Source organism: Centruroides sculpturatus, unplaced genomic scaffold, assembly GCF_000671375.1.
Source record: "Centruroides sculpturatus isolate CEXI.00-Female unplaced genomic scaffold, Cexi_2.0 scaffold79, whole genome shotgun sequence".
Classification (NCBI taxonomy): Eukaryota; Metazoa; Arthropoda; class Arachnida; order Scorpiones; family Buthidae; genus Centruroides; species Centruroides sculpturatus.
This window is the reverse complement of record NW_019384415.1, coordinates 1,035,829-1,050,404: the sequence shown is the minus strand read 5'-3', so window position 1 is coordinate 1,050,404 and position 14,576 is coordinate 1,035,829. Positions and strand designations below refer to the sequence as shown.

General features: G+C 25.7%; 1 protein-coding gene across 2 annotated transcripts in view; it reads right to left on the bottom strand.

The window, feature by feature from the left end:
* LOC111619165 (protein phosphatase 1 regulatory subunit 37-like) overlaps positions 1-14,576 on the bottom strand; it is a 50,147-nt gene that overhangs the window by 16,266 nt on the left and 19,305 nt on the right. For both annotated transcript variants that reach the window (XM_023360852.1, XM_023360851.1), the window contains exons 3-8: positions 13,611-13,656; positions 9,016-9,116; positions 6,986-7,105; positions 6,754-6,904; positions 4,444-4,589; positions 2,680-2,811 (exon numbers count right to left, since the gene is read on the bottom strand). In XM_023360852.1, coding sequence (XP_023216620.1) covers positions 2,680-2,811; positions 4,444-4,589; positions 6,754-6,904; positions 6,986-7,105; positions 9,016-9,116; positions 13,611-13,656 — 696 coding nt within the window. The remainder of the gene's footprint in view (positions 1-2,679; positions 2,812-4,443; positions 4,590-6,753; positions 6,905-6,985; positions 7,106-9,015; positions 9,117-13,610; positions 13,657-14,576) is intronic.

The window sequence follows — 14,576 nt, the reverse complement described above, 5'->3', positions numbered from 1 at the left end:
TGTGCAAGATGAGCAGGGTGTCTAGTCTAGTGTGAGTGTTTTTCCTATCCATGCTTGTTGTTTTGTGTTCATAGGATCATTTGTGTTCTTTGTACTTTGTGTGTTCCTTAGGTTTAACGGTGTATAATTATCATCAACATGGACAATTGTATTGTATAGTGTAATGGTGATGATTGTTGTTTGGCATGGAAAAAGCTTTGTAGTACATCTATCTGTTTCTGATGGAGAATAAATCTCTACCACTTTCCAAAAATGGGAGGATAAGCCTTTCCTTATCAGAATCTGAGTGGTGCATTCTATACTTAGTGAATATTGTTTGGGTTTACAATTCAGGTCCTCAAGGTTTGTGCTAATCCAGTGAATGGTGCCAAACCAATAGATAAGTAGTGGAATAGCATATGTGTTGATGGTTTTTATTAGGTTTTTTGGAGTTTAAATGTGTTTTTAGTACTGATTTTAATCTGTTATAATTTAGTAAGTTCTGTTTTTATTTTTTGTGTTTAATTAGTTTGGTCTGATGAAACCCCAGATATCTATAGGTTGTCCCTTCATAGTTGTTATGTAATCTCCACTGTCAAGTTTGAAAGGACCATTCTCAGTAGTTCCTTTTTCAATATGCAATGTTTTACATTTATCTATGCCAAATTCCATCTGGATATCCTGAGAGAAAGTCTGTATAATCTTCAGGAATTGATATTAAAATATATGTTCCTATATGCACAAAAGTAAATCAACTATGTAAAGAAGAAATGAGAGAGTTAACTGTCTGTCTGTGTTGAGTTAAGTTATATCTATTTTGTATGTTATTAAGTGTAGTGAATAGAGGGTTAATGGCCATGCAAAACTAGAGGAAATCACCCTGAAAAATACCTCATCTTATGGTGTTTTGTGTATGTTGTTCTTGTGGATGTGTGGGTTCAGTGGGTAATGTGAAATTATCATTAGATTCTATTTGTGGTTGTAGCATTTGTGTTTCTGAATTATTATTTTTATATGGTTCTTCTGCTACTTACTGTTTGATAACGTCCACCTCGCTTGGAGTGTAAGTTTATTGCAAATTATTGTATGGCATTGCTCTGCTATACATCATTCAGCAGCAACATGTGGGTACATTTCCAGAAATCTTTGATGGATATCTTGTCTGTATAGGGTAAAATCAGTTTCAAGTTTTATGACTGTGTAGTATGTGTGCATTATATATTCATTTACTTCCATTGTCCCTTTCATATGCCAGCATTGTTATTATATTTTTACATTATATAAACATGGGGTAATTACTGTTTTTAAACTTACTAAATTACATCATATCTAATTTAGATACAGCATAGCAATTATAGATTACCATTAAAATAGATGTAATAATTAGTTTTAAACCAATTTAAGTTATTTATTATAATAAGACATTTAAATTTATACAAATATATATAACAACCAGGAAGGTAAAAATATAACAGAGGGGAAGTATGGAGATCAGTCAAAAAATGAACCCCCAAAATGTTTTTGGACTTAGGATCTCAAAACATCAAATGCAAATACATTTGGTTTCTTTTTGTGTGAATGTTAATGTGTGTGAGGAGGGGCATGATTTTGTTCACCCTGTTTGAAGCTTAATAATGCCTATGCCTTTTCACAAAAATTTCTGAAATTTTGCAGGAAGATTTATTAGGGTAATTGATATTAAATTTTAGTAGGTCAAGGTCAAGAGAAAGGGGCAATAGGGTCATGTTTGGTATGCTGTGTGAGGTAGGACTTGAGTAAGATTTTACTCATTATTAGCATTTGCAATTTTTTTTTTTTTATAAAACTTGTCTCTACTCTCAAAATTAAGCTTTTTGCCATTTTATAATTAGTAATTATATAAAAAGTTTTTAAAATAAAATATAACAGATGATGCCCACACAATTTTTTTATGGAAAGGTTATGCAACTTGTTCAATTTTTCTACAAGCTGTGGCCTTAGCTATCTATACAACTTACATGACATTTATTAAAATAATACTACTAAATGTATTGTCAATTACAAAATGATAAACACTGTAATGTACAAATTTATATTCTTAAAAATTTGAAAAAGTTCATATAACAAATTAGATAATAAATGAAATGTACAAAATGATTTTGAAATATGTAGAGTACATAATGTAGCTGATAATGTCTAAATTTCTTAAATAAATGTAAATAAATGTAAATTAATTAGAATGAAATTTTTTGATTTTTGTTTTATTTGTAAAATCATTCTCATTTATTGTAAAAACTGATATATTTCTTTTATTTTATGTGATTTTTGTTTTTTAAATAAATCATATAGTAAAATTACAAATTTTTCTTATTTGTTATCTAAATTATGCATATATTACTGCCAGTGCACAAGTGATATTTTGATGCAAGGCAATATGATGAGATATTCTTGTGTTAAAATATCACTCTTGTGCACCAGCACTTAATGATTAATTAGATAGAATAATATTTTACAGATATCAATAGACTGTCATAATAATAATTTGAATTATTTTCTTGAAAAAGTAAATAAATACAATTTAATTATGCTATTTTTAAATTATGTAATGCAATGCAAAAAATTAACATAACTTAATTCTAGTTTGGTATTTTATAATAAAAATCTGATTTATGAATTCTGTATAATTATATGTATTTATATTAGCTGGGAAAAAATTCTCACCAACAAGACTGAAACACTTTCCATTCCTTTATGAGTTAAATTATTATTCCATAATATTAATGTCTTCAGACCTTTTCCTGCTTGTGGTTTTTGTTCTGATAATCCATAAACAAGATGTTCTAAACCTTCATCCTGAAGAGTGATATATTCAAAAATATTAAATAAAAGTGTAATGGATTATAACTGACTTGAATTAACTAATTTACATTTAATATTTAAAATTCTTTTACCTTTTACATTGAAATTGAAACCAAATTTTTATTCCCAAGTTGGCTTACCTTGAATTAGTTCAATGATGGTACTTTTATGTAAAAAATAAAACACAATACTTGTTTTACAATTAATGAAAAATGTATATTTATATCTGAATATGTTATTTTGAGTATTGTAAAAATAAAGAAATTGCCTGTTAAGGAAACTTGATATTATCTTTAAAAAGATCTATAAAGAATTTTAAAGTTTCCATACTTTCTTGGATATAGTTTGAAGCAAATCACCACATTTTCATTTTTATTATATGCAGTTTATTAAGGTATAAATCCCATCTAATTGGTGAAATATTTAATATGAAATTGGATTGCTTATCTAAATGTTAAATCTAACTGTTTTATGTGATTTTTATTTTTGAAAAATAGCCTGTAAAGAATAAAAATTATTTACAATAATATACATGAATCAAGAATTGATTTCAAAATACTTTGATGGGCATTTGTCTTAGATGTAAGTTTATAAATTATTGACAACAATATTTTGATGCTATTATGGTGAGAAAATGTTGAATTAAACTGAAAAGAAACACAATTCTTCCAAGACAAAATGAAATTTATTCAAAATTTAAACAATTACATTTGATCTACAAAATACTTTTTACATTATTTTAAATGCTAGAAACATACCTGCATTAATACAAACATAATTACTATCAAATTTTTAAGTAATCTAAAATATTAAATAAATCTACACAAATCCTAAATTTATTCTATAATTTTTTAAAAATTACATCTACTTAAAATATATTTTTAAATATGCATTATTTCAAAAAAATAATAATAATAAACTATATAATTAAGTCCCTGAAAATAATTTATTTTAAAAAAATCAATAAATATATTTACATGTTATAATAATTTCAATTAAAAATATATAAAACTATTATGGCATATAAAAATATTTCAAAATTGAAAAATAAGTTTTCAAAATTAAAAATAAATTAAATGTTCATCAAAAATAATATATGAATAATTAAAATATAATTTTTTCTAAATCTATTCTTAGCTGATATTTTTTCAAAAAAAATTCATACATATAATACATCAATTTAATAACTAAATAACTGATATCAAAAAATTTGATTTTAAATATTAAAAGCATTCAGAATCAATTGTGTCAATGATTCAAAAACCCCATACTTACCATTTTTATATTTTAACTGATAAACTTTTGTCGTAAAAATTTCAACTAATGAGAAATTTAATGAATATAACAATATCATCTACAAACTCATCTTGTAATTGATATTCTTATTTATTAAAAAATAAACAGGAGTAAATATTTAATATCAGCTATTTAAAATCAATTAAAAAAATTAAAAACATCATATATAAAGTAACAAAATTATTCATTTTTAAATTTTAATCATTTAAAAAAGAAGTAATAAAAAAGACAAAAATACAATATATAAACAACAAAATAAACAAACAAACAAACATACATTGGGGTATATGTATACTGTATATATAACTAAACTAATTTGATATTTCTTACCTGTAAATTATTATTGCTTAAGTCCAACAATTTTAGATAAACATTTGTCTTCACTAAATTTTGTAACTGAATACCATCTGAGGAGCTCATCTTATTTTCACCAAGATAAAGATCTTGTAAAGCTGTGTTTAATTTAAGTGCTGCAACTAATGTTTTTATCATAAAAAAATTCAGATCAGTTCATTTCATTTTAAATACTTTTCTAATAAACTGAAGATTAAATATTAAAGCAAAATGAAATTCTGTTATAATCCTAAAAAATATATAATTTTATATACAGTAGAATCCTACAAACTAAACTTAATTTGTACTGAGAAGGTGAAGAGTTACCAAAAATGACAGGTTTTGTAGCACAGCTATGATAATATTAGTCTAAATGGTAAAATGGTTTTAAAGGTATAATATGTGCAAATTCATATATGTATTAACTATGTACCAATAGTGACTAGTTCTATTTGTAGTTAATTGTTAATTTAAAAAATATTGTCTATTCTGTGGCTACTTTCAAGTTAGCAACATTAATGTCAAGATGTTTTGGCAGTGACCTTTTTTTCAAGGTGTCACACCTTGAAAAAAAGGGTTGTATTCTTTGTTATCACATGGAATTGATGCTTGTATCAAGCATCATCAGTGAAGAACAAGAACTTATTTGATCCTAGTGTCAAGTTATAGAGGTAAAAATTAGATTACATGAATTTTTTGAATGATATAACAAATTTTACAGAATGTAGTTATTGAGAGTCAAGTTTATGAGACACCACTATATAAGTAAAAGTTAACAAGTAACTGCAATAAAAATCTGATATTTTATATTTGAAAGTTTATTCTTTGAAATTACTTTTCTATTTAAAGTTTTAAATTCTTAAATAATTATAGATGATGATATTACGTCTAAACTAAAATTTTATCTAAAAGTGATCAGTAGACTAACTTTTAGATATAGTATTCCTATAAATGTAATATCATCACTTAATTTTAAATAATTGAAAACTATACAAATTTAAAAAATTATCTTCAAGTTCACACAAATGGTAAATCCTTAACTAATTTTGACCTAAACATGGTAATACAGATCAAACATATGAGTATTTTTAATAAGTACTGCAGAATTCTCTGGAAGACTATAAATTGAATTTGATAAATCTAATAATTAAATGACTTGACATTGCAGATAAGCATGTCATTAATTTTAATGAGCAATTAAAGAATTATAATAAAATTTAAAAGGAGATAAACCTACACTTATATAGTGCACATTATTGCATTATTAACAGTTTAATTTAAAAACTATACTTACAGCTATAATTTATAAAAGTGTATATTGATTATTTTATTTCTTGTTAAATTTTTGAAAATATTATTTAAAATCAATTACTTTATGACACTTATATATTAAAAAACTTATGCTAAATAATAATTTTTTAATGCTTAGTAAATAAATTTATTAATAGAATTTGTTACATTTCTAATTTTTGATTTAAAATGTAAATATGTACTTTTAAAAATGAAAATGTATTCATAATGTATAGTTGCGTTTTATAAGGACTGAAATCAACTACTCTGTTTTTGTATTAATGTATCAAACATTAATTAAATGAAGACAAAGACATTAGAGACAAAATCTTAACATACATACAGTAGAGCGTCGTTTATCCAAAAGCTGGTTATCCGAAAACATTCCAGTCGGCAAATTTAAATTTTCGCTAGTGCTGTGGCACTGCAATCTTTGGTCTTATCTTGGGCTACTCCAATATTTTATTTGTTGGTGTGTGTGTTTTAGCTGGCAGCAGTGGCACTTTTATGTGGTGTTTTTCTGAGGACTGTGTGTCGTGCTGAATCGAACGTTTTTGATACTAGATTAACTTCTAAAGTATAATTTTTTTTTGTTTTTATATTTTTCAATATATTTATTTTGTTTGTAAAAAATAAAGAAATAATTTTTAATGATACAATAGCCACGATTATTATTTTAAATAGTTTATGTTAGGCTTAACATCGATGAAAATTCAATGCGAAGCAACACACAACGGAGAAAAATTTCAACATGGGATAGGTTAATATATTTTTTCGTACATAATCGGTTATCCGAACAACCTCAGTCCCCAATTAATTCAGATAAATGATGCTCTACTGTAATTATTCTTTAGTTTATATTCTTTAACAAAATTATTTCTGAAGTATATAAAATTTTAAAAAATATTGAATTCAGAATAAAAAAATATAAAATATTTAAGGTATATTTTAAAACTAATTTTACATTGCCATTTTAAAATATTAAATTTCATATTTTTTTTTTTAGATAAATCATACCTAATATAATTAGTAATTTTCCTGATAGACCGCAATTTTCCATATGCAGTGTAACTAAATTTGAGCCCAGACGCAAAGCTCGACCAAGAGTCAAAAGACACTGTTCAGTTAAACCCGTATTTTTTGTACTCAAATACTGTAACGATGGAGTCTGAAATAATAAATTAAGAGAGTGAGTTTGCAATTTGAAAAATCAGATTAAAAAAGTTTAAAATATCAAGTATTTCTTTACCTTTTTTAACATTCTTGAACAAGCTTGCCAGCTACGAGAATCTATATTTTTCAGAAGTGACAAAGTTAGTTGGTTTGCAGATTCATAATATTCTATCATATCAAATAATGCTGCAGCACCCTAAAAATTTGAATTAATATATTTTTATTAAGATTAATAATAATTATTATTAAATTATCTTAAAATTTGCAACAATTTTTGAATATTTGAAATAATACAAATTTATTTCTATATTACTATATAATAGTATCATCATCCTCAAATAAAATCAGTTGATTGTTGATTCAAATTTACGATGATAAAATAAATTTCAAACAAATCATTCTACCAAAATGCAATGTTTTGCAATATTTATATATACAATTAAAGTTTTGGATGCAAACAAAAAATATAAAGTATTTAATTTCCATATTTTGATATTAGAGTGCTGTATTTGACAAGCTCTGTCAATTATTTAGTTCTAAATAAATAATTGTTTTGATGCAATATTTAACATATTCTTCAATTTCCATTTATGAACCCAACAAAAAATCACATTTGATAAAATTGAAACGTCCTCTCTCCAGAAGATTATGCCTTAAGGTAAGAACAAACTGTCAGTCTTTTCCCCATTTAAAAAGAAACACATATTGAAATGTGGTCTCCAATTAAGAGAGATCTTTTTAATTGGATAAAAACATAAAAATACATTCACATATAGATTGCACTTTAAATTTTGGGAGACTTAATAAGTTAAATTCACGAATGGGAATTTCACTCCCTCATAATTTTGGACAAAGTAATTTACTCGGTCTTAGGAAACACATTCTGTAAATTATTTGTACCAACGACTGTTTTCTTTTGTAAGTGCCATGCTAATCAGGATTGTGATTCCAAACTCTACCTCCACTTTCAACTTCTTTTTTCCCTCTTCTATTCCACTACCTCTCCTTCCCCACTCTACCCCTCTATACCCTCCCCTTTTCACATGGCTAAGTCCAACTAGGGCAGCTATCTCAACTTTACTTTCAAGTTCAGGTTTTAGGAAACACTGGTCCATTTTGAAAGTGTTCATTGTTATTTAGACTATTGCCATCTACAAACACATTCAAGAAAAATAAAAAATTTCCACCAGCATAGCAATTTCTTATTTCATCAAGGTTTGAACTATTTTTGTGTCACTAGATATTTATTCAGTGAAAAGAACCCCAGATCATCCATGAAAAATACACACATTTTGAAGCATCATATAATATCCAAGTTCTCATTTCAAAGTAATAAAGGAAAGGATATTTATATCAAAATAAATTATCAAACAAGAGATTTAATGCAGATCTTACAATTTTTTTTGGTGTTTTACCTGAAACATATGCTGTTTGTGAGATGCTGTGCATCTAAACTTGCTTTTAAATGCACAGAATTAAAGATAATATTTATGATAGTTCATTATAACAAGTTTGTTTTTTTTTTATATCCTCTCATGTGGTAAATGATGGTTTATCATAATCTTTAAATTTAGCTTGCCAACTACCATCTGTGACTCACACTAAAAATATATATTTTTTTCATTATTTATAACAAAAATTAAAGTGAAAAAGCATATTTATATGCTGGATTTTTTGGGCTATATTTAGGTTAATATTTTAATAAAGTTAGTAGATTAAACATCCATTTTTGGGCCAAAAATTAAGGCAGAAAAACTAAATTTGGTTTATGATTATGTTATCATTTTGTTATTTTTCATTTTATTTTAGATAATATTTTTATAAAAATTGGATGCCTAGGGTATGAATATGGTAATGCACTGGAATATAATGATACACTTTGTTTTTTTATCAACATAAATGCATCCAGCATATTTCACTTTATATATAATTTGCATCATTGCTTGTGCTCCAAATATGGTATACATTGGTAGTGTTTTGTGGCTGTATACCAAAGATAAATTCCTAGTAAAAAATTCAGCTAAAGTAAGTAACAATGAATTTTATTTATTAAACAGTATAGTTTTGCATTGTATACCTTAAATTAGAATAATAATTTTATTTTACCTCATCATCTAAATGACATTCTTCTAAATCTACTTTTTTAAACTGAACCCTCTTAAAAATTTCTTCTAAAGCTTCACAATGTCGTAAGTCTAAATTTTCACCTACATTTAAAAATTATAATAGAATTCATATAAATGTTTGACTATAAATAAGTTAACAAAATACATACACAAATAATATTTTATAAGTATTATAAAAAACAAAACATGTCAGTTTTTACAAACACACTATTTATTAATTTTAATAACTATTTAATAATAATAAATATGTAAAATAATTTTAAACAACATACTTCATTATTCTAAGCAACAATTATCTTGTCTGAATATAATAGTTTATAATATTCACTTTTTGTATTTAATCTTTAATCTTTATATTTATCTCAAATGGAATAATTTGCTATTTAAAAGGCATGGAATATATTATTCATTAAATTTTAAAAGTTAATAAAAACAACTATAGCTGACTTTCACCATTTTACAATGTAATTAGTGCCTGGTAAACTATCATTAATCAAGCTCTAATTTTATATAGCTCACTGCCATAAATTGGTTCTATTCCTGAAATAAATTTTGAACAATAATACATTTTATCAAATGGAAGAAGAAAACATACTTAAATATGGCATGTCATATAATCATAACAGAAAATTTATACTACTAGTAAAAGTGGAAGGATATAAAGTGAGGAATCAAAACAGAAGGTCTATTTTATAATAGATTTAATAAAAGTTTCATAGTAATCATTATTATTCCTAATACTAATGTACTAAATCTAAAAATGTAAGTTTAAATTTTATATATATGTTATGGACCAAGGGATTAATGGAGCATTATAAATAATGCCCAGCCATTATGAATAATAACTAAAATAGCCACACAGCTTGATAAATATTGACTAATTTATTAAATTGACCAAATATTATGAATACAGCTACATTTCCTTTGGTTAATTTGATTTTAAAAAAAACTCCACTTTTTTCATTGAAATAATTCACAAAAAATAAATAATTGTTAAAGTATTTTAAAAATGTCATGAGATTTTTTAAAAGTAAGTATTATTAACTGTATCAATTAATAATACTTTTTGTTAATATCAGTTTAACAAATTTATACTTCGACCAAAAAATCAACTTAAAGAAAACTTCTAAAATGTCATTTTTGTTATATAAAAAATTCATTGTAATTAGTTTTAAAAAGTCTCTCTAAATCATCCTCTGTATTAATGTTGGTCAATGATTCATCAGATATAAAATTCTTTAGTCTAACTTTTAACTTTGCTCCAAACTTGACCACATTGAAGCTGCAGTTTATACTAGTATGATGTGCTCGATTTTTCATCAGTTGTACAAAATGTAATTCTTCTAACCATTTGTTAGTGTTGTTAGTCTCCAACCAAGAACTAAGCATATTTTCTATGTCTTGATTACATCTTTCTACTGAACCCTGACTTTGTGAGTGCTTGGGCTTACTGTGCACCAGTTTTAACTCAAGCTACATACTACACAATTCTTTGCTGTTATTGTCTTGTAAAATACTCAATGCACCAAAAATTGTAAAAATGTCTAAAAGAACTTAGGCTACATCTTCAACCCTTTTGGTTTTTAATGGTCATAGTTGAATGAATTTAGTCAGATGGTCTTGGTACATAAGTATAAGTTTATATTGCTCGTTGGCTTGCAACTGCATATCTATAAGATCAAGCTGGCATCTTCAGTTCATTTCATTACTTAAAATGGGTATAACTACCAAGCCTTTCTTAGGAACATTCTGTTTTTTCTGACAAATTTCACACAAGTGTAAGTAAATTATCTCGTATCCCTTGTAATATTTTTATATTTCATACCTAATTCTTTTTCCATATGGTTTCTGCCACCAATAGCAATATGGTCATCATGCAATACCTGAAATATTTCTTCAGTGTGAATGTAATATTTAATCAAACTACCTTCTTTTACAGGCACAATTAATTTTTCTATTTCTCTGATAGATACATCATGTCTACATAAATGCTGATATTCTTCTGGTAACTTTTTTAAGAGCCACAATGTGAAATTTTGATTTTTGACACACTTGTTTTTTGTGTCATTGTCAAATACACTAATTTTGTAAAAATTTGACTGTTTTCACCTTTTGCTGCTATTAACTCATTTAATCAGTTGTTGTAGCAGTTATTCATATCACTTAATGATTGCTCCATGATCATTACTTTTTCCAAAGAAGAAAATACTATTTTAAGAAGTAAAAGTAAAATTAAAATGTTCACAAGATTAACTATTGGTAGCATAAATTTAATATATGATACTAAACTCAATATGCACATGCAACTCAGATGTGAGTGTTGATTGGCTAGTATATGTCAGATGATCACTGCTCAAGATTGCCTGACCAAGTATTAACAGTATTCAGTGACCAGTCAATCTGATAAATGATGATTTAAAAAACCTGAAATTTATTATAGTGCCTGATTTTGTTTATTATTATTCATAATGCCTGTATTAATCACTTAGTCCATAACACATACATACTGGTATATGTTATATTAGATTCAAAAATCAAAAATGCTCTTTGAGTAGAAAAAAAAATGACCAGAACACATGACTTTACAGAAAAGTCACAAGAAATTTTGCATCCTGGCTGCTTATAAAGAGCCACAATGTGAAATTTGTGTCAGTACTGTTAAATGACCATGACGTGTCATGACGATTTCCCATTTTTTCTATAGTAGCAAATAGAATTCAGGACATATGACTAAATATGTAAAATAACTAAAAATTACAAGTCAAGCACAATTATTTTTACAGGAACTGTTAGAATGATGCTTAAAATTACAATTGATATCTTTTGAAAGACATTTGAACTTTTTTATAGATGCAGCAACTCTCAAAATTGCAGCTTACAAAGAACTCTTAATTAAATGTATTTGACCAAATTTGAGACTGACCAAATTCAATCAATTGACAAATTACTGAGTTGGCTTTAAATTGGCTCTGCCCTTCTTCCTTAATGACATACAGTAATACCCCGACTTATGCGAACCCGGAGTTACGCGATTTTCAAATCTCGTCGATTCATCTTTTGTTTGAGTGCCACGCAACTCTTGATTACTCACTCCCCTGCACTATTGTTCAGCTTACATGTTCGGACGTGTCACGCAGAATTGACAGATAGCTACAATTTGTTTTGTGCTATTTATTTCTGTGTTTGTTATATCTACGGAGACTCGAGAGACTCTACTATGTCATCCAAATGAAGTAGAACTGATTCTTCTGCATCAAACAAAAAAAGAAAAACTTTATCTTTGGAATGTTAAGTTAACATTATTAACTTCGATATAAAAATGAAACTTTGTGAATTGGCAAAGTTTGTTCTACCAGAATCAACAGTCAGAACAATTATAAAAGGTAAAGAAAAAATTCTCGAAGATGTGAAAAATGGTCAATCTTTAAATTCAAGTATCATTCATAAACGTCACGATATTATCACTGAGATGGAAACAATGTTAAAATTATAGTGTGATAATTAAGTAAATGTGAAAAATTGTATAATAATATAATTTGTTATATATATGTATTATCTAAGATTTTATTAAGCATTTTTTTCAAAATTATTTGTATGTATTTATATGCAAAATTATACCCCGACTTATGCAATTATCGCTCGGTCCCACCTATCATGTAAGTTCGGGGTATTACTGTATAAGATGGCAGATTGGTGTATGCATATATGATAAAAATTTCTCATGTTGATTCTTTAATAACATATTGTGGTATGTTGATAATGCTGCAATGAGTTGTGGACATTTTTAAATCCTGCATAAATTTTTTCATCATGACATTTTTTAAAATGCCAGAACATGTCATGGCTCTTTATAAACAATAACAATGCAACAGTTTTTGTTGTGGCTGTTTCTATAAAGGAACCATGCATTCTAGTAATTTTTTATGCTCATAGAATATTTTTTATCTTTCATATATATACACACACACACAAAACTCAATTTAAACAATAACAACAACCATTTCTATTTTTGATTAATATTTTTGATAATAAGATAATTATTAGATGTCTTTAATACAAAATTAATATCAGTGTTTGAAATTTAAAATATCAAACACTGATCTAACTCAAAATAATATAAGCAAACTTAAAGTTCTTATCTTAATAAAATTAATTACAATTGATTTTATTTTATCTAAGCAAAATTATTCAGATTGTTAACTGCTAAAAGTGAAAAATCTTACTAAACAATTTTGTATTTTGAAATATGCAAAAATGAAAAAGTCAAATATGATATTTATTAAAATACATTTTTTATCTAGTTCAAAATTAATTTTATAAACAAAGTCATAAATTTTGAAATATTTAATAACTAATAATAATAATAATATTTATAAAAATTCAATTATTTTCTATTCCTGTGAGTTGAAATATAATTTTGTATTTTTATACAAAACTGGATCTAAATTAATTGTCTTGCATTGCATCACTGTAAGCTTCATAATGAGAATTTTAATTAAGACATCTTGTATTCATTTTACATAATTCAACAACTTCTTAGTATGTATATATCCAGAAATACAATATAATTCTTACCTTTTAAACTAAAATCCTTTTCTCTACCACCAAATGCTTTTATACCCTAAAAAATATTTAAAATTATTATTTAAAGATCAAATTGAATTAATAAATTTTGAGAATTATTCAATCACCATGTTATTTTAAATATATATTTGTGTTTACAAAATGAAATATTTCATATCATCTAATGTAAAAACAAAATATTAAGACATTATAAACAGCTTACTATAATTTATTAAGAATTTTTTAATTGTACGTTTGATAGATGTTAAAAATGTAGAATGTTTTAAATACAAAACGATAACTGCAGCTTGCTTATATTGTGTTCTTGCAGAAAACATTTCTAAATTGGTAAATGTAACAACTATGGCAATAATGTTAATAAACAAAAGGCCACACTGCTAGGATCCATACACATACTATGCCAATACATTAGAACATCCTAGGTTTTTGTCTTCATAATAACCTACAATGTTGTAATGTATGTCAACTAACACCAGCTGATAAACTGGCAGCTGTTATTTCACATGTTGTGATGTATAATAGTAATAATAATAAACTCTAAAATTATTATTATTTTTTTTTATGTCCATGACTTCCAATTCACACAAATTCAAAAGTTAATCATTCAGTTCTTATCTGTTATGGAGAACTTTTAAGCTTATTTTAGACATACATTCACCAATAAAAATAAAAATGTAAAATATAAAATTTATTTATTTTTGCATAACAAATTTGTTCCTCATTGTCATTTTGCAAAATGAGAACAGTGAAATGAGTACCCAATCATATGCAAACAGTAACAAGCATCATTAAAATATGACGACAACTGACAACAGAAAAATTGTTTTTTATGCTTGTTTGTCCATTTATTTATTGAAAAGAAAGCTTCAAAAATTAATTATAATAATAATTAATTAGAAAGTATATTCTTCAAAGCTGCCATGTTTAAATCTCTCTCTTTTTTTTCCTTTTTATTTT